Source organism: Dermacentor variabilis, chromosome 6 (genome assembly GCF_050947875.1).
Source record: "Dermacentor variabilis isolate Ectoservices chromosome 6, ASM5094787v1, whole genome shotgun sequence".
Taxonomy (NCBI): Eukaryota; Metazoa; Arthropoda; class Arachnida; order Ixodida; family Ixodidae; genus Dermacentor; species Dermacentor variabilis.
Genome location: NC_134573.1, coordinates 197,732,837 through 197,752,461, shown reverse-complemented (window position 1 = coordinate 197,752,461; position 19,625 = coordinate 197,732,837). Strand labels below are relative to the sequence as shown.

General features: G+C 46.3%; 1 protein-coding gene across 3 annotated transcripts in view; it reads right to left on the bottom strand.

Moving 5' to 3' along the window:
* The window catches only part of LOC142586048 (intermembrane lipid transfer protein VPS13A-like), a 935,034-nt gene that overhangs the window by 261,027 nt on the left and 654,382 nt on the right, over positions 1-19,625 (bottom strand). For all 3 annotated transcript variants that reach the window (XM_075697293.1, XM_075697294.1, XM_075697295.1), the window contains 2 exons: positions 11,870-12,003; positions 7,315-7,450 (listed from right to left, as the gene is read on the bottom strand). In XM_075697293.1, coding sequence (XP_075553408.1) covers positions 7,315-7,450; positions 11,870-12,003 — 270 coding nt within the window. The remainder of the gene's footprint in view (positions 1-7,314; positions 7,451-11,869; positions 12,004-19,625) is intronic.

Below are 19,625 nucleotides of genomic sequence, written 5' to 3'. Positions count from 1 at the left end.
ACAGTATCCAATGAGACCGTCTGTGACGTTGATGATAACTGGAGGGCGCCACCACGTCGGTCAATAAAAAGCATAGAGTTTCTAAATAAATACCAATATGAAACTCTATGATAACAAGGCACGCATGACTGGGCTAGTCAGTGCATGGTAGGCCCTCGACTGGCGTGCTGTCCTTCACTCATGGCCGGGAAATGTTCCCAGCCTGGATTATCCCAACTGGCGACGAGCGATAAACCACGGTCACGTCTGCGTTGTCCACCCCCCTGTATTGGCCATGTCTGCTATTAGAAAGGTGGAACCATTCGGCGCGGGTATGTCGGATTGGACAGAGTATCGTAAACGGGTGGAACTGTACTTCGTAGTGAACGACATTGCTGAGGTGAAGAAGACTGCTGTGATTCTGACGTGCTGTGGATCATAAACGTACTCGCTGCTGCAGAGCCTGCTAGCCCCTACGAAGCCTGCCGACACCACGATGGCTGCAATTTTCAATGCTCTGAACAAGCACTACTCGCCAAAGGTATCGGAGGTTGTGGCCAGTTTCAAGTTTTTTTTCTGGACACCAGCGGGACAGAGAGTCAGTTAGCGACTTCATCGCATCACTAAAGAAGCTTGCCGATGACTGCAAGTTCGCATCGTTTTGTGAGCAGCATTAACAATGTCACAATGCAGACTCGGCTGCTGGAAACAACAGATTTGGAGTTTGAGATCGCAAAAGATACCATCATTGCCATGGAGGCTGCACAGAAAGATTGCTGTGCATTATGTACTCAGCTACCCCAAGCGACATCAGTACAATCCAAGGAGTCTGCGAATGTTGTGAAAACCAAGCAGCAGGCAAGTTTGCCTTGTTTCTGCTGTGGGGGGCAGCATCCGGCACCCCAATGCCATCATTTTAGCAGCGTTTGCTTCAAGTGCGAGCAGAGAGGTAATCTGGCCAGAGTATGCCGGTCAAGCATGTCACAGACTGCAAAAGCAAGGTTCCGAAACCTGTCCACAAGCTGGACGACGAGCTGGCGGCGACGGAATACAGGCCGGAGAAGGAGGGAGCATACAACCTATGCACGCTTCAAGCGGCCGGGCCAGAGCCAATGCGTGTTGAAGTTTTTAACAATGGGGTGACATTGGACATGGAGCTTGATACCGGCGCCAGTGCGTCAACTATTAGCGAGAGGAAGTTTACACAGCTGTTTCCCTCGGCTAGACTGGACACATCGGAGGTCCACCTCAGAGGATTTTTCGGCGACACAAAGCCAGTGGTAGGTAAGTTTCTGGCAACCGTGAAGCTCAGTGAGAGCGAATGTGTGCTGCCTTTGTTCGTCGTGAATGGCCCGTGCCCAACGTTGTTCGGAAGAAGTTGGATGAAAGAATTTCAGCTCGGAATCGGCAAGCCAGAAACAGTCAATGCGGCGACATCCGTGGAAGAAGTGGTGATTCAATTCCATGAAGTATTCTCGGAGGGACTGGGCACCCTTGACGGCGTGACCACCCAGATTACCGTGCAAGAGGGTGCTAAGCCACGATTTTTTAAGCCGCGGGTCGTCCCGTTTGTGCTACGAGAAAGAGTTGCCGAGGAGTTGCAGAGGATGGAGCCTGAGGGAGTCATCTGCCCTGTAAAGACGTCCGAATGGGCCACGCCCATCGTTCCTGTAGTAAAGTGGGATGGCCGCATTCATCTGTGCGGCGACTTCAAGATGACAGCCAACCCAGTGATGGTGCTGGAGTCATACCCAATCCCTCGCATCGAGGAGCTGTTTGCAAGGGTAACGGGGGGTGCTAAGTATACAAAGCTCGACCTGAGACATGCGTACCAGCAGGTTAAGCTGCACGAAGACTCCAAAAAATTTGTCACTATCAACACCCTGCAGGGCTTGTACCAGTTCACCCGATTTCCGTCTGGGGTGTTGTCAGCCCGGGCTTTATTTCAATGCGAGATGGAGAACCTTCTGCACAATCTTGACCACGTCATGGTATACTTTGACAATATACTGGTGACCGGCGCCAACGACAGCGACCATTGGACTAATGCGTGCTGAGTGATGGAGTGACTGAGGAGAGCTGGGCTGCGGCTCATCATCATCATCATCATCATCAGCCTGGTTACGCCCACTGCAGGGCAAAGGCCTCTCCCATATTTCTCCAACAGCCCCGGTCATGTACTAATTGTGGCCATGCCGTCCCTGCAAACTTCTTAATCTCATCCGTCCACCTAACTTTCTGCCGCCCCCTGCTACGATTCCCTTCCCTTGGAATCCAGCCCGTAACTCCTAATGACCATCGGTTATCTTCCCTCCTCATTACATGTCCTGCCCATGCCCATTTCTTTTTCTTGATTTCAACTAAGATGTCATTAACTCGCGTTTGTTCCCTCACCCAATCTGCTCTTTTCTTATCCCTTAACGTTACACCTATCATTCTTCTTTCCATAGCTCGTTGCATCGTCCTCAATTTGAGTAGAACCCTTTTCGTAAGCCTCCATGTTTCTGCCCCGTAGGTGAGTACTGGTAAGACACAGCTATTACACACTTTTCTCTTGAGGGATAATGGCAACTTGCTGTTCATGATCTGAGAATGCCTGCCAAATGCACCCCAGCCCATTCTTGTTTTTCTGATTATTTTCATCTCATGATCCGGATCCGCAGTCACTACCTGCCCTAAGTAGATGTATTCCCTTACGACTTCCAGTGCCTCGCTGCCTATTGTAAATTGCTGTTCTCTTCCGAGACTGTTAAACATTACTTTAGTTTTCTGCAGATTAATTTTTAGACCCACTCTTCTGCTTTGCCTCTCCAGGTCAGTGAGCATGCATTGCAGTTGGCTGCGGCTGAAGCTTTCTAAATGCGAGTTCTTGGTACCTAAGGTAGAGTATCTAGGGCATGTCATCAGTGCAACCGGTCTTCAACCGAACCCAACCAAAACCGAAGCTGTGCTGGCAGCACCAGTGCCTCAGAATGTGAAGGAGCTACAGAGCTACTTGGGCCTGATCAACTTTTATAGACAGTTCATGCCGAATCTGTCTAGTGTGTTGCACCCCCTGAACCGCTTGCTGAGGAGAGGGGCCCAGTGGTGCTGGACGTCTGAGGAGGACCAAGCTTTCCGGAAAAGCAAAGAGCTGCTTACGTCCGCTAGAGTTTTAGCACATTTTGACCCTGCAAGGCCGACTTTGCTGATCACAGATGCCTCACCTTATGGGCTGGGGGCAGTCTTGGCGCAGCGTGAGACGTCGGGGAAGAATGTCCCATTGCTTTTGTGTCTAGAAGTCTGGTGGCTGCAGAAAATAACTACAGCCAGTTGGACAAAGAAGCGTTAGTGCTTGTGTTTGGGGCCACGAAGTTCAGACAGTACTTGTGGGGTCGTCCGTTCGAAACCGTCACTGACCACAAGCCACTACTAGGTTTGCTTGCAGCAGACAGACCTGTCCCAGAGTCCTGCTCTCCCAGGGTGCTACGATGGGCCGTGCTGTTGTCTGAGTACCGATATACACTAAGCTACAGGTCTGGTAGCCACATAGCACATGCGGACGGACTTATGTCGCCTACCACTTCCCACAATAGAGTTTCTCGTGGACTGCCCTGCTGATGTCTTCATGCTGGCGGGAGTATACCCGCGAATGCTGTCGTCAGCTGCTGTTGCTGACGCCACTGCTCGAGATCCAGTGGTTTCGCGAGTTAGGGAAGCCTTGTGGACTGGCCGCCAGACCTGAGGGGAAACCCTATTAAACGCGGTTCCGTGAGATGAGTGTGCAAAGGAACTGCGTACTCTGGGGCAACCATGTGTTGGTCCCTGTGTCACTCCAGGGCGACACAGACTGCTTCATGAGAGCCATCCAGGGATATCCAAGATGAAAGCTGTAGCGCGGAGCCATGTATGGTGGCCTGCAATGAATGACAATATCGTTGCTGCCATCCAGGGGTGCCCAACATGCCAGGAGCAGCGGCGAGCGTGACGGCCAATACCCGTCATGCCCTGGCCATTCCCGGACAGACCCTGGTCAAGACTTCATGTGGACTATGCTGGGCCATACCGGAACACTTATTTTTTTATTGCAGTGGATGCATTTTCTAAATGGATTGAGGTGTTCCCAGTTCCTTCGCCATCTGCAGAAGCCACCATTACGTGCTTGAGAGTCATGTTCGCGAACCAGGGGTTACCTGACATTGTGGTGTCCGACAATGGTCCAGCATTTATTAGTGATGTGCATGCAACATTCTTGAAGAAGAATGGGGTGAGACGGATGCTGGTACCACCGTACCATCCAGCGTCTAATGGCGCTGCAGAACATGCCGTTCAGACCGTAAAGCAGAAGTTGCAGAAGGCTGGTCCTGGGGACCTTCGGGCACAAATTGCACGCTTCTTGCAGACTTATCGATCGACACCACATGAAGTCACGGGATGCAGTCCCACAGAGCTACTGCTGGGACGAAAAATGAAGACTGCAATTGACCTGCCTCGACCGGATCTAAGGGCCACCGTACAGCAAAAACAGCTCAAGCAGAAGATCAGATGCAACCAGTGAATGAAACCTCGGATTCAGGGACTGCCTGGAGATCAGGTATTCGCCAGAAACTTTCGGCCAGGCCCTGCATGGGTGCCGGCTGTAGTCACAGCTCACGGAGCGTTTTCATCGGACCTCCAACTGGCAGACGGACGACGATGGGCACGCCATCATGATCATCTCCGGCAGGCAAACCCGCTACCCCAGGCTGAGTATAGCCAAACATCCAGCACAGTCACGGACCCTGACGTTCCTGGGCCCAGTCCTGACATATCCAAGCCGGCAGGGCAGGTTGTGGCACCTGACTTGTCAGACCAGAGTTCTGAAATCTCCTGTCCAGGGGCATCAACTGAGGAACCAATGCAGCCAAGGGCTGCAGAAGGTGCAGCGTCTCCTCGTCAAACACCTGTCACCACGCCTTCTTAACGGGGCACCAGGGTTCATTGGCCTGTACAGCGCTACTCCCCATAACTCAAGTGCTGCCATTGTTACACTTAATCACCTTAAAATTGTTTGAGTTTTTTTATTTAACGTAGGGTGGGAGGCATTTGAGGTTATTGATCACTGGAGGGTGCCACCGCATCGGTCAATAAAAAGGCACGCATGAGTGGGCTAGTCAGTGCATGGTATGCCCTCTACTGGCGTGTTGTCCTTCACTCGTGGCCGGGAAATGTTCCCAGCCCGGATTATCAGAGGTCATTGGGATGACCCAGCCCACATAGACTTGCTTTATCCAGACAAGCATGACAAAGCCTGGCTGTTAAGTGTAGCTGAGCACTATTTAGCCACTTCAATGAATTTAGCCAATGCATGGTGCCACCACAGTGCATGCCACAACAACACAGCCAATAATTAGCGTAGAGGTGCACCTCACTTTTCTTTCTTGTTTTTCTTTTTTCTTTTTGCTTGCACATGTGCTGCTGCAAATCATGGCATCGCACAAGCAGCCATAGCTGTGCAGTGCGTCACCGTTCCTCTTTTTTTTTTTTTTAAGGCACATGTACTGTAAACGCTCCCGAACAGCACGGACAAATTTTTGTCGAGGAGGTTTCGTAACCAGTTTGAGGTTGCCATTACAAATAGCACAGCAGCGTTCATGTTTCTTTCTTCCTTCAGTTAAATTACTTTTCTGAATTTGGAAAGTACAGAAAGAAATTGGAAAGTGGGTTCAAGTTTACGAACAGAAAAAAACTAGCATCTACTCAAAACTAGTGCAAAGCTACAAGGCAATAGTGTACAGCTTTCTCAGTTTTGCAGTTGAAGAAAAATTTGTCTTGGTGCGGGGATCTCACTTGGTGAGACCAGCCTCTTTCCAGGACAGTCATTCTACCATGTGAGATAACCAGGAGGCTAGCAGATGCCCCAGTGCAAGGCTGAATTATTTGACAACTCGAAGCACAGAAACACTGACAGACCTGCCAACCTTAAAATTCGAAACACATTACAGAGGAAGGCAAGAAATATAAAAATTATTTGAAAGATACTAAAAATTATTTTTTTATTCAATATGTTTACTGTTTATTAAACACTCATAGACATTGTTCTGTAGGGATGCTGTTAACAGGCACTCTGCTCTATATAGTCGCAGCAACAATGTCCTGTGCCACAGAGAAAGAGAATTAATAAAGGGAAAGTGAGACATCCACCCAAATGTAGCTAAGTGCTGCAAAAGAAACCCATACGGGTTCCTCGAAAGAAAAGCTTCGTAGATGAAGAAAAATTGAAAGCTGAAAAAGTCCTGGTCCAGGACTCGAACCAGGGACCACTGCCTTTCCGGGGCAGCCGCTCTACCATCTGAGCTAACCAGTTGGCTAGCAGATAGCAGGTGAAGTCGAATTTATCAACAACTCAGAAGCAAAGGCAATAGTTTGGCATAATAGTTCTGCAGAAACCCGCGAGGTGTAGAGAAGTAATTAATAAAGGGAAAGTCAGACGTCCACCCAAAAGTAGCTAAGTGCTACAAAGGAAACCCATATGGGTTTCTCAAAAGAAAAGCATTGGAGTTGAAGGAAAATTCGTCGTCCGGGACTTGAACCCGGGACCATTGCCTTTCCGGGGCAGCCGCTCTACCACCTGAGCTAACCAGGCGGCTCACAGATGGCAGGCGAAGTTGAATTTTAACAACTCAGAAGCAAAGGCAAGAGTTTGACGTAATAGTTCTGTGGAGACCCGCAAGGTGGAGAGACAAGCAGAAATGCCTATGAAATTTATTACTGCAATATTCACGTAATGACAGTTAAAGATTTGGTTGCTGTTATACATTGGTTCTATCAGATGATGTCACTGCCGCACGAGTGCGACTGCTGAATAAATGTGTCTGAAAAATTGGGCCTTAAAAAGTCGCTTAGTAACTGTATTTGCCTTTTGTCGTTGCCTTAAATTATGTGCCAATATAAAATATTTGTGTCAATGTGACAATCACAAACAATCACTAAACATCAGGCGTTTTCGTAAAAGCTGGCAGGTATGCACTGGGTATAGTAAATCACTTCTGCAGAATTCTGCAAAGTGGAGAAATTTTTACGAAAAAAGAAAGTGTTGTCCACCTTTTTTCTTTCATGAAAATTCCTCAATTTCACTGCAGGATTTGCTGCATCTAGGGGTCAAGTTCAATTAGGCCATTCAGAAAACCCAACTTGGAAAACCCTAAGCCAGAGCTGCAAAGACATGCCACAGTTCTGATATAGGTGTTTCTGACTCAGTGGTTCGTGACCTGGGCGCCAATAAATGGTGCCCAGGCCAAAGACATGAGAGATTACCACACACACAAAAAAGGAGCCACAGAAGAATGAAGGAGCCTGGAGGTGCACTCAGCTCACCTGTTGTATGTGTGCAATGAATCCTGGCTTTTTCCTGTTGTAAATATTCCACATGAGCGTTCTTTCTAGAGTTGGGTCGTCCCAGGTGTATAACACTGACTGGTATGGACTCAGCAGTGTCACCTGACCCAAGCCCCTGAAAAAGGTGAGAAAAACGTCTAAGGGATTTCCAGAGGCATGTCCACCAGCAAAAAATGCCTCCATTGAAGTGCGTTCTATCAAAAATAAATTGGCGGATCTCACGCATAAGTGGGAGTTGGGGATAAATCTAGCTTTCGTTAATGTTCATGGGAAAGGTTAAAGCAAATGTTATGCAAATGTAGTGCTACTGAAACAAATGCAGTGTCATTTTTATGTAAATATAACATGCTCAAGCAAACGTAACCCAATAATGGACATTCAGTGCAATTTTTATGCAAATATAGTGTGGTCAAGCAAATGTAACACAATGACGTAACTGTTTCCAAGTGGGGGTGGCATCCATATCAACACGACATGAGTGCATGTTAAAGGGGCCCTGAACCACCCTGTGGTCTTGGTGAAAAACCACTTTCCACAGATGGTACACGATGCCGTGAGCATCTCAGCCACAATTTGCAGTCGTGTGTGGCATGTGGAGCACACAAACGGAGCACGAAGTTGCCTTTTTTTTTTAAGTATCCTCTTTTCAAACAGAAGCCTTCTCCTTACCCATTTTGGGGCTGTCAGTGGCTGCCATTTCATGTCATTAGGCAGGTTCCCCTTAAGTGCTCATGACCGATAGTTGACGATGGATAGCTGAGACTTGGCCGCCCCCACCCACATAGGAATGAAACTTGGGCCACAATGCTTATCGGTGTCATGGCCATCAGGTTTCGCTCATTTCGATTATTTTTGAACCCTCAACTCACCTCGAACCACGTGAAACTTAAGCCCAAACCCCCCTACGCTACGCTTACAGCGCCTTGTGAGGAATTGCGGTCAGCATCTACAAAGGACACATGCCAGCACAAGCTCCTTCTTGGTCACTCCTATCTAGACACATTGGCAGACAACACTTCGTATTGAGCTATTGATAAGACTTAAAAATGTGCTATTTGGATTTGTCTGCTATCCCTGCAGGGCAAAGCTATCCCTGCAGGGCATAGCATAGACAGGCTAGAGCATACGAGCACGAGTGCACACCAGCAATGCCTTGCACATAGCAACGGTTGCACACAGTTGCGTCTCCTACGTATCTATGATACGCAGCAGCCTTGGAGTGCCACGACGAGCCCTCTCGCCTCCGTGATGCTTGGACAACTGCATGTTCCGAGTGGTCTCTGTGGGTAACACGGATGCTCCAGCCCCAAGGAGATTAAACTTTTTTTGAAACTTCCTCAACCAGCCTGAGCCCTCACATACGAGTGGAAAAAGATGGAAGCAGTCATCTTCTCCCCAAGTTGCACACCTTCGAGTTAAGTTGCCATCATGGACAGAGATCATTACGTTAGGAATACTTTAAACCCAAGTTCGGAGTGCAGCATTCATCGTTTAGCTGATGTTGTGGGGATGCGCGACTCTCACGCGTCCCCTGATATGTTTTCCCCACGTCTCGCGTCTCCTGTAATCCGGCTTCTCTACATAGCTTAGTGCAGGTATCGGTTGGTCTGGTTGCAGCGCATTACAAGAAATGGCGCTAGTGCGGCACTTCTAGTGCCACCTAACGGTGAGGTTGGTCGGGCCCAACATGGGAGTAGGCTCTTCCTCTTTGGCTCCGGGTCGGCAAGCGATGTGGAGGTTCCGCGTGTGCGCCGGTCCTTGCTTCTGCAAGACCGTCTCATGATGCCTACACCAGAATGGACGAACACGATCGTTTGAACATGCCACTATTCGCGTGACTGTACGCGCGAACAACCAGGCATTACTGTCCCGCATGGGGCGAACATATTCGCCCACTGTCCAGTCGCAGTGAGTCAGACTTCCACAATTTGTCGCGCGCCCATCGGCATGTTTATGGATAGCAACTCGGCTAGCAGGCATTAGTCTATGAAAGGTGCAATAAATGCCTTTGTGATCGTATGCACTACTGTGTTGTCGTTCCTTTGTCCTGAGAGCATGGGTGAAAACCCCACAATGTGCACGATGCTCACATATTCGTAGAAGCGAACATAAAGACAATGTTTCCTTTGAGCCTTCTAAAATGTGTGACTGCAGTGGAGATAAGTGCGAAAGGAACAGTGCTACTCATGCCACTCAGTACGAGAAAAAGCAGCTGTGCGCAGCTATCTATTATGCAGTAGCACAGCAAAGTGATGAGACCAACGTTAGTACAGTAACAGCAACCGAAAGTATGTGTTGCCAACAGCACCCATGAGCATTCGCAGAAAGAAGAAACACAAAATTGAAGCTAGGTGTTGTCACACCATGGGCAGGCACTGCCCAACTTCCTCAGAACAGAGGCCATTGTGGGAGAACGAGAAAGGTTTATTGACATGATTAAAGAGAGCGAGAAGGCAGACATGGCACAAAAGAAAAGGGTAGACATGGGACAAGTGCTATTGTCAACTGTCCCATGTCTGCCCTTGTCTTTCGTGCATGTCTGTTTTTTTTGTGCTCTTTAATTATGTCATATATGCACCAACGAGGCCCTCTAAAAGTATATTTAAGAAAGGTTAATATTACGCTCATTATAACTGCTTGTACTAGGTCTTTTCAAAAATTTTCAAAAATTTCTTTCAGTGATGTATTCCTGCAAGGTACTATACCCGTTCCAAGGAATTTGAACCGTTGAACCGTAACTGAAACAACACAATTTGAAAGAACTAGTAACGAGGGTTTAGTGAATTCAAAGCTTTAGAATAACAAGTTCAATACTGTCCTATTCAGTTCGGTCGTTGAATGGAATAGTTGCTCTTGGAAAATTGAAATATTTATAGAATAACTTTCGAATACTTCGCATTGCCAACTATGCACCATTAAGCGTGAAAGCAAAGCAAAAATGCAATAAATTTCATCCTGGCAACCATAATTGACACAAAAGTTATGCAGCAGAGCACATAACATCCCTCAGAAAGCCAAACTTTTCTGGCTAAACTGCTGTCATTAACACTCAAATTTTTCTCAAACATGGCATTCAGCAGTGGGTATTGTTTGGCATTATTTATGAAAGCTGCATCTGTGCGTTCGCTTCAAATAAGATCTGAAACATTCTTTTCTGAAACATTATCATATACTAGGCTGCATGTTCTCATGTAAGGGTCACACTTTCTTTCGAACATAAATTTGGGCTCAAATTTCTTGGGTGCAGTTTATAAATGTAAACAAACATGTGTTGGCATGTTTGGCGCTGGGAGCAACGACATTGGGAAGCCTTTATTTTAGCAACCATTTGCTACCCCATGCATTGCATTGGCACACAAACGCAAAGCTGGAGTAACTAGAATCTAATCCCAGCAAGTGCGCTGTTACAATATGAAGCCATTCTCGAATGTGGGCTCCAACATCATACTACACATAAAGCTGCACGATGAAAAGAACCTGCAAACATTTTAGCTGGTGCAGTAGTGGCCAAAGCTCATTACACAAGTGTGTACAGAATGTACGCACAAAATGTGGAGCCCGTGGGGGATGCTGTGTATGTATTACATATTCGAATGCGTACACACAGTGCTACAAGACAAGCTGCAAGGCAACAGGATATAAATTTTACTGGTGCTAAGTCAACACTACAGAAATAAGTGAAGAGGAGACCAACATGCCAAGTGATACGCCTATATCTGCTTTTTAAAGGTGAATTTGCCCTCAGATGTTGTGTTGCATGTAAGGTTTTTGCGCAGGGGAAATTTAGGTTTGTATGTGAAATGACAACAGAATAAACATGTGCACACTTTTTGGGCAGTGAAGGAGCAGTTCCATATGCACGAAACAAAGACAACTTTGTATACACTGCATTGGTTGCTTGGCTGTGGCTGATAAAGTGCACGCATAGGAAGAAGGGAGTGCAGCCCCAACACATTCCTTTTTCTGAAATATTTATGCCTAAATTCATGGTTGCAGCCCTCGCACAAGAATATGACATAACAGCCGCATGAGTGGTAATCATTCCAACCAAAGAAAATATATATCTCTCTCTCTCTCTTTTTTTTGCTCTGCCAATGCTGGAAATGTCGCCCATTTCCAATTTACGCAGATACTAACTGGCCCATAAGGCTGCCGTTTTAAACTTTATTCCGATAATGCATGACTACTACATATGCTATGGAGAGTGCTCAGTATGCAAACAAACTGCTCATTCGTTTCTAATGCTTTATTTGTTCTTTGAATGAACTATGCCTCATAGTATGCAATGCAATGGCACAAACTTTCCGATGTTGGGAATATACTAGGGTGTGAACAATGTTTTTTATAAATTGTGAAAACTGCTGTTCATTATTTTAAAACTGTTCAATTCATATTCAATTCTGTTTCAAAAATCGCTATTCCAATACCCCAACTGGGTGGCTTTGGTAAGAAAGAATAATGAAGTTCAGATGAGGACAAATCCCACACACCTCTTGGTATGTGACCAATAGAAAAGACAAGAAACAGGTCTCACTTCTGGTGAATCTTGAGAAATAGGTCTTCACAGAGGTTCTCTACCCGCACAGGTGCATCTCCAGAGCTGTATGAGAACAGCGATATCTTCATGGGGCCATCTACTCCACCAGATACCTCCACACAAACTGCAGACTGCAATGAAAAAGAAAGAAAGTACTCCCTTAAGCAGGATATTTGTTTTGTTTTTGTGGCAGATACACAACGTTGCATCACAGAACAACATGGTGTTCCTGTGCCAGACACACTCCTTCCCTTATATGCCATTTGTCATTGACAATATGTGATCACTGAAGGAATGTGAACCTAGCACACTCATACTGCATCATCAGAACAAACCACCAAGAAACCTGGCAGCAGATGTCATTCTCATTTAAACCATTTTCATGCAAAAAGAAAGAGGGAAAAGTACTACCAGTCATGCGCTTTTGATGGCTTTGTGCTCTCGCTTTGACAGAATTGCATTCACTCGCATTCTATGCAGGGAGTGTTCAATTATTGGGACAACCACTGCTGTTCAAAGACAACTGAGGTAAGCAGTGTGTGAAGCAAGACCAGCCCAATTTGGTGTACTGCATTTGAGGCAGCTATGTGGTGGTGACTAAGGCAAGCATCCCACATGCAACAGCTGTTGTACTCAAAATAAAATCTGCTGGAATACCCTGCATTATTTTGTGCTTATGTTGCATACTAGCCAAGCTTTGTTGTAATTATTCCCATAGTTTGAATGAGACAGTGAAAAATGCTCAAAACACAGGACAAATAAAGTAAGGACGGGGAGGACAAAACTCTTAGCCTTGATTGAAATTTGCTCATGGTAAAATTAAAAAAAAAGAATAGCATTATCCAAATTGAAGTAATGTATTTGAGAGTCTGTCAGAACCCCATCTGGTAAAGGAACATCATGGTGAACGAAAGACATAATGCAAACCAAGGTAAAGTTCATTAAATAATGTTTTTTTAACTCTTCCATGGAAGGCCTGTTTACAGTAAAAGCAAATTTTGGATCCGGTGTTTAAAAACATGAAAGAAGTGCAGGTGCACGTAGAAAAGTATACAGACAGACAGACAGACAGACGGACGGACGGACGGACGGACGGACGGACGGACGGACGGACGGACGGACGGACGGACGGACGGACGGACAGACAGACAGACAGACAGTGAACTTTATTTGATCCTGAGGAGCTTCAGTGGGGGCCCCTATCGGGGACCCGTGGAAGCCGCTGGCCGCGTCCAAGTCGGGGCAGGAATACCGTGATGTTCCGCCCTTTCTCGGGCCCTCTGGATTGCCTCTAGTTGTGTCTGGAGCGATGGGCTTCAGAGTGCCTCTTCCCAGTTGGCTTCGCTGGATAGAGGGCCGTTAGGTAATGCGGGGCATTGCCAGGGCATGTGCGCTAAGGAACAATAAATCTCATTACAGTCCAGACAGCTTGAATCGACGTCTGTCTAGATACGGCTGAGAAAGCCCAGCGAGGGGAATGAGCCCGTCTGGAGCATTCTAAGTGAAACTGACTGAGACCTGTCTAACTACGGGTGAGGAAGAGGATAGGCCCTTCTACTAAGCCGATAGTGAGATGTTATCTCATGAAAAGTAAGGAGCGGATCGTTCTGCTGGATTTCATCCTGTCCCCATAAGGCCTCCATGCCGCCGCCACGTGTTAGATCTCGCGCACAGTCACGGGCAAGCTCGTTGAGGTTAGGTATGTTCTGATGAATGTCCGCACCCATATGGGCGGGAAACCAAGAGATGAAGTGAGTGCCAGGGTTTGTTCTCTTTTCCAGAATGGAGGCAGCCTCTTGGGCTAGGTTACCCAATTCGAAAGCTTTGATGGCCGCTCGTGAGTCGGTGAAAACGCTGGTGCGCGAGGGGTCGGTCATGGCCACGGCTATGGCGACCTGTTCCGCGACTCCGCTCGTAGATAACCTAACCGAGGCCGAGGAGCGTAATTCCCCTTTGCCGTCAATGATTGCCAACGCGAACGTGCTAGAGTTGCCGTACTGAGCCGCGTCGACAAAGACTGTCGAATCTTGATTTTCGCTGGCCTTCTGCAAAATCGCCCATACTCGGGCTTTTCGCCTCCCTACATTGTATTGCGGGTGCATATTCCGAGGGAATGGGCTGACCACAAAGGTTGCCCGTACCTCCCTGGATAAGGTGATTTTCCATTCATTGAGTATTCTTGAAGCCATGCAGGCCTCCTCTAGGATGTGTCTCCCTGCCCTGGCTGACGAGAGCCTGACTACCTGAGCAGTGACCTGCGCTTCGATCACTTCATCAATGTCGTTGTGCATAGTGAGTTTGCTTAACCTGTCCAAGCAAGTGGTTATACTGGTAACCCCAGTAGCTTTTCAATGCTCTTGCGCATGAGAATGTTAAGCTTATTCCTTTCGGTTTTGGTCCAGTTAAGGGCCGAGGCTACATAGTTGATGTGGCTCATTAGGAAAGCGTGATGGATCCTGAGGAGGTTGTCTTCACCTAGTCCCTTCTTTCTTCCGGATACTCTAGCAACTAGTCTCAGCATGCTCTCGGTTTTCGCCGTGATGCGCGTGAGCGTTTTGGCGTTACATCCACGCGTGTCAATCAGTAATCCTAGGATTCGGATAGATTCGACTTGAGGAATGGGCTGTCCGTTTCTTGCAAAGAGGGATATGGGAAGTTGGTTTAGGGGGGTGAGCCCCCTAACACTTTGCCTGGCCGGCCTGTACAGTAACAATTCAGATTTGTTTGGGGATAGTTGGAGGCCTGTGTCTTCCAGGTAGGACTCCATTGCGTCTAGGACTGATTGTAGCGTGTGCTCTACCTCTGCGAGTGATCCTCCCGGGCACCGAATCGTGATATCGTCCGCGTATAGCGAGTGGCTTATATTAGGAAGGGATCTGAGCCTTTCCGATAAGCCCTTCATGACTATGCTGAACAGTAAGGGGGAGATGACTGCTCCTTGGGGAGTGCCTCTGGCCCCTAGTGCGAACTCATCTGGCTTGAGTTGCGCAATCCTGATGGTGGCTGTTCTGTTCATGAGGAATGATCTAACAAAAGCCTGAAACCTTGCTCCCAGACCTAGGCTGGCCATGGCCTACAGGACAAATCGATGAGATACGGTGTCAAAGGCCTTGGCCAGGTCAAGGGCTAAGATACCTTTAACATGCCTAGTGCTGTTATCGAAAATGTGCTTAAGGAGTAGCATTACATCCTGTGTGGAAAGGCCGGGCCTGAAGCCGACTATTTTGTGTGGGAAAAGCAAAAACAAAAATTTTATTTTGATGTTTTAGCCGGGGTCCGGCCTTCATCAAGAGTAGAAGTGTGTGTGTGTGTGTGTGTGTGTGTGTGTGTGTGTGTGTGTGTGTGTGTGTGTGCATGTGTGCGTGTGTGCGTGTGTTGTTTAGGGGTTTTTTTTTTTTGCTGCACCAAATTTTTTAAAGATTGCCTATGGCAGATAGCACCATTATTCAAAAGACTAGCGCAAAATAGCAGGGACAAAGACAGAGAAGACGACAGGACGAGCGCTCGTCCTGTCGTCTTCTCTGCTTTGTCCCTACTATGTTGCGCTAGTCTTTTGAATAATGATGACACACCAACTAGCCCAGCTTTCTGCCTTGATGGCAGATAGCACAACTCTAACCCTTGATCTAGATTACTTGATAAGGCAGTCATTACTTCTATGAGAAATCAAAATGCTCAATTGAATAATTAACACAATTACATGAATTACATTTTTAATCAGTTACATTACGCCACATATTTAAATTTACAAATTATAGCTGCGGAGTTCGCACGGCATATCCACTTGAAACGATTTCTCTGGACAGCACCAGTTCTAAGATATTAATTTTCAAAGTGTCTATCAAAATGCATTGGTGTTCCACTTACCTTTGTATTTCAATGCATAAAACAGCAGTTTCTTTAAAAAGTAAGTGGAATGCCAATGCATTTTGTCAGACGCTTTGAAAATTAATAACTCGGAATTGGTGCTGTCCAAAGAATTCATTTCAAGTGGATACGCCTTGCGAACTCAGCTAATATAATTCGTAGATTTCGTAGATTGCGATAAGCATCTTCACCTATCTGTTTTACAGCGCATGGTGCGTAGTGCCGTTGGTAGCGTACTGCACGCTTTTAGTAGGCGATAATCCAAATGTGTCGCCTTTCCCTCCTGCAAGCGGCGCGATGTGGGCATCACACAACTGGAGCACTACCAGCTCAACGCGTCTCGGTGTCTCGTGCCCCAACGATCTGCCTACAATTCGCTTTACATAGATGTCCACAATAGTTGAGTCCAAAATAGTTTAGTCTGTCAAATTTTTTAGTTACTTTGGATCGTACGTTTCCTGGTTAGTACATTTTTCTCTTGGTTTTTCCAAAACATATAAACAAGGTCCTAAACAAGTGGGTACGGTGGACCAGACTGTGGCATGTTGTCACGAAATCCCCTTTTCTACTTCGTGCAGGTTCTGCTCGGTCTTGCCGGAAGGCTTGTTCCAGAATCTTTCTTTGTCACTGCCATGTGTCTCTGTGCTGACATGTGCGCTACCACGTCTCGGCTAGTTCATGGTGCGACTCCTTTCTTCATTGAAGCCAGAACGACAGCGCCATTTACTGCGACTGCGTCATTAGACCTGCCAATAAAGGATCGCCCACAGAACTACACCTTCAGTGGGTACGGCGGACCAGACTGAGGCACGTCACGAAATGCCCTTTTCTACTTTTTGCAGGTTATTTCTAGCTACAGCAGCTTTCGTAGTGATTATCATGGCCTTCTGGTCCTGCTATGCCCACAGAAGTGTATTATGATTGCATATGACGTATTCTCTGTATATGCGCTACTTCTGTGTGGTGATGTGGAGACTAATCCAGGCCCTCCTACAGCAGAAATGCTGAAGGAATTCTTGGCAAGGCAAAACAAATTAGCTGAAGAATGGCTGCCCTAAGGGAACAGCAAAAGAGCACGGAAAAAGTAATGTGTGATGTTACTTTGCACTTTCTTGAAACAGAAAAACGAACTGCCGAGGTCTAATCACTCAAAAAATCAATTAAGGTCTTAAGACGTTCAAATTTAGACGTTAAAATTTAGTGATTCTTGGAATGCAGGAAGATCCTAATGAGAAAGACTCGGATTTAAAGCAACAAGTTCTAAACGAGTTCTTTGCATCAAAATTACAGGTATCATGCTTATCATTAATAGAATTCATCGCTTAGGCAGACGTGGCAATCCTAGACCAATTGTAGTTCATTTTCAGGACTATAATGAGAAGAATGCATACAAGCTTAAAGGGACAAAAATATCCATTCAAAATGATTAATTGTGTGAGACACTGCAGAAAAGAAAGTGGTTTTGGGCTATTGCTAAGGATGAAAAACAGCAAAGAAAGAATGTTTCACTCATTAACGACAAGCTGCAAGTAAATGGGGAGCTGAAGATGCCTGAAACGAAGATGCCTAAACCAGAATAAAGGTTACTTTCTTTCATGCTAATTCTAAAATGGACTGACCTGTACGATCCCCTAGTAATTAACTTAAAGTTATTAACATAAATGTGCATAGCATCATTAACAGATCAACAGAACTAGAAGCCATCTTGTTAGCTTACGATCCCGACTATGTTGTTATAACAGAGACCTGGCCTCGTGAAGACATTGATGGCATTGATGTTTTTCCACCCTCATATCAGGTTTTTTTGCCGTGACCCTCCTCCTAGAGGCGGAGGCGTTGCTGTCTTGATAAAATGTGGCATTCAAACATCACTGCTATGTCGTATAGATAACCACGAAAGTGTTACTTTGAAATTGTTCTGTCCAGGGCGTGCTTTATTGTTGTCTGCAGTTTATAGAGCACCGGATGCACCACCACGATTTCTGAAAGATCTACATGATCATCTAGGGTTATTTTCTTGTAAAGAAGTAATCATCTTTAGCGATTTTAATTTACCTTCTGTTGATTGGCATTATCCATTTTCAAATACAGATCAATGTTCAGATGTTGGATCCTTGCTTGATATTATGCTTAACCTGGATGTGCAACAAGTAATAACAGAACCTATGCGAGATTGTGGTGCATCCTCTTCAATCCTAATCTTGTTTTTCTTCCTAAGACAATTGAAGAATATGCAGTCTCTGCTAATCCTGGTATATCTGATCATGCAATGGTGTCGTTATTGTGTAGCCTTGAAAAACCTTGTACTGCTCCCTCTGAAATAGTTTCTATAAAAGATTTTTCTTGTGCCAGGGATGAGTGTGTCCTGGATTACCTTGAACTAAAATTCAGCAGATTTCAAGTCTCAGATGTTAATATGATTTGGAATCAATTTAAACAGATATGCACTTACTGTCTCGATAATTTCGCACCAAAGAAAACTAAGAAAACAAAAAAATTGAATCCCTGGATAATGAGAGACGTCTTACATCTAAAAAAAACTTCAGCGCCTTAAAAAAAATTATCATCTACAAACACTGTTAAAGCCGCTCAAACGGCTTTTAATGAGGCATTGAAACATTCCAAATGCCATTATTTTCAACATACCCTACAAAATTTTTTAAAAGAATAACCTCAGAAGTTTCAGAAGAAAAAGTCTGTTAATGAGATAAAACTTGATGGCGTTTATATTGTTGACAATGAAGCCGTTGCGGAACATTTTAACATATTTTCACAGCATGCTTTTTGTCTCACCCCTGTATCACATTTTAATCTTGAAGGTATTATATCACTACAAGGTCTTTTGGCTATGCTTCTTAACATGAAGACTAAAGCACCACTTGGCCCTGATGGTCTTCCAAATGCGTTCCTTCGTCGCTATGTGGAAATGCTCGCCCCATTTCTTGCATGCATTTTTGGTGCATTCATATCATCTGCGGATCTACTGGCTGACTGGCGAACGGCACGTGTGGTGCCCATACACTAGAAAGGTGACACATCGCCGATTCCAAATTATCATCTTATATCTCCAACTTCTTCGAGCTGTAAGATGCTTGAACATATTGTTACACACGAGGTGTTTAACACAGAACCAGATGAATCTGGTTGATAGGCGCGGTTCTTGAAGAGCGGTCTCGCGGCAGCTTGGCCAACTTCGTTTTCTTCTTTCTTCTGGTTGTCTGCGCGGCAGGCGTGGTTCATGACAGCTTGTAACATTTCCCCGCTGGCAGATGAAGCCCGCCGGGCGAGTCAGTCATCTCGTGGGTTGTAACGCCTCAGACGCGCGACGTGCGTCACTTCAGCCTTGGCCGAGCGTCGTCCACTGCTCGTGAGACGCGCAATGCGGTATTTTACATCGCTGAGGCGCTCCAGAATAACGCAAGGGCCGACGTAGTGGGCGAGAAACTTCTGGCACAAGCCATGCTTCCGCAACGGCGTCCAGAGCCACACAAGATCACCAGGGTCGAAGTAAACGTGGCGGTGACGCCCGTCATAGCGGATCTTGGACCGATCCTGCGATGCTAGGGTGCGTAGCCTAGCGAGGCGTCGCGCTTCTTCTGCTCGACATAGGATCTCATCAATTGATTCGTTGTCATGAGCGAAGTAGGGAAAGATGGTGTCGAGGGTGTAGCGCGGCGGACGAGCATACAGAAGGAAAAATGGTGAGTAACCAGTGGTCTCGTGTCTCGCGGTATTGAAGGCATAGGTAATAAAAGGCAAGATACTGTCCCAATTCTTGTGTGCTGTAGCGACGTACATGGACAGCATGTTGGCAAGCGTTCTGTTTGTGCGCTCGACCAGACCATTAGTTTGTGGATGGTAGGGCGTTGAATGGCGGAAGCTACAT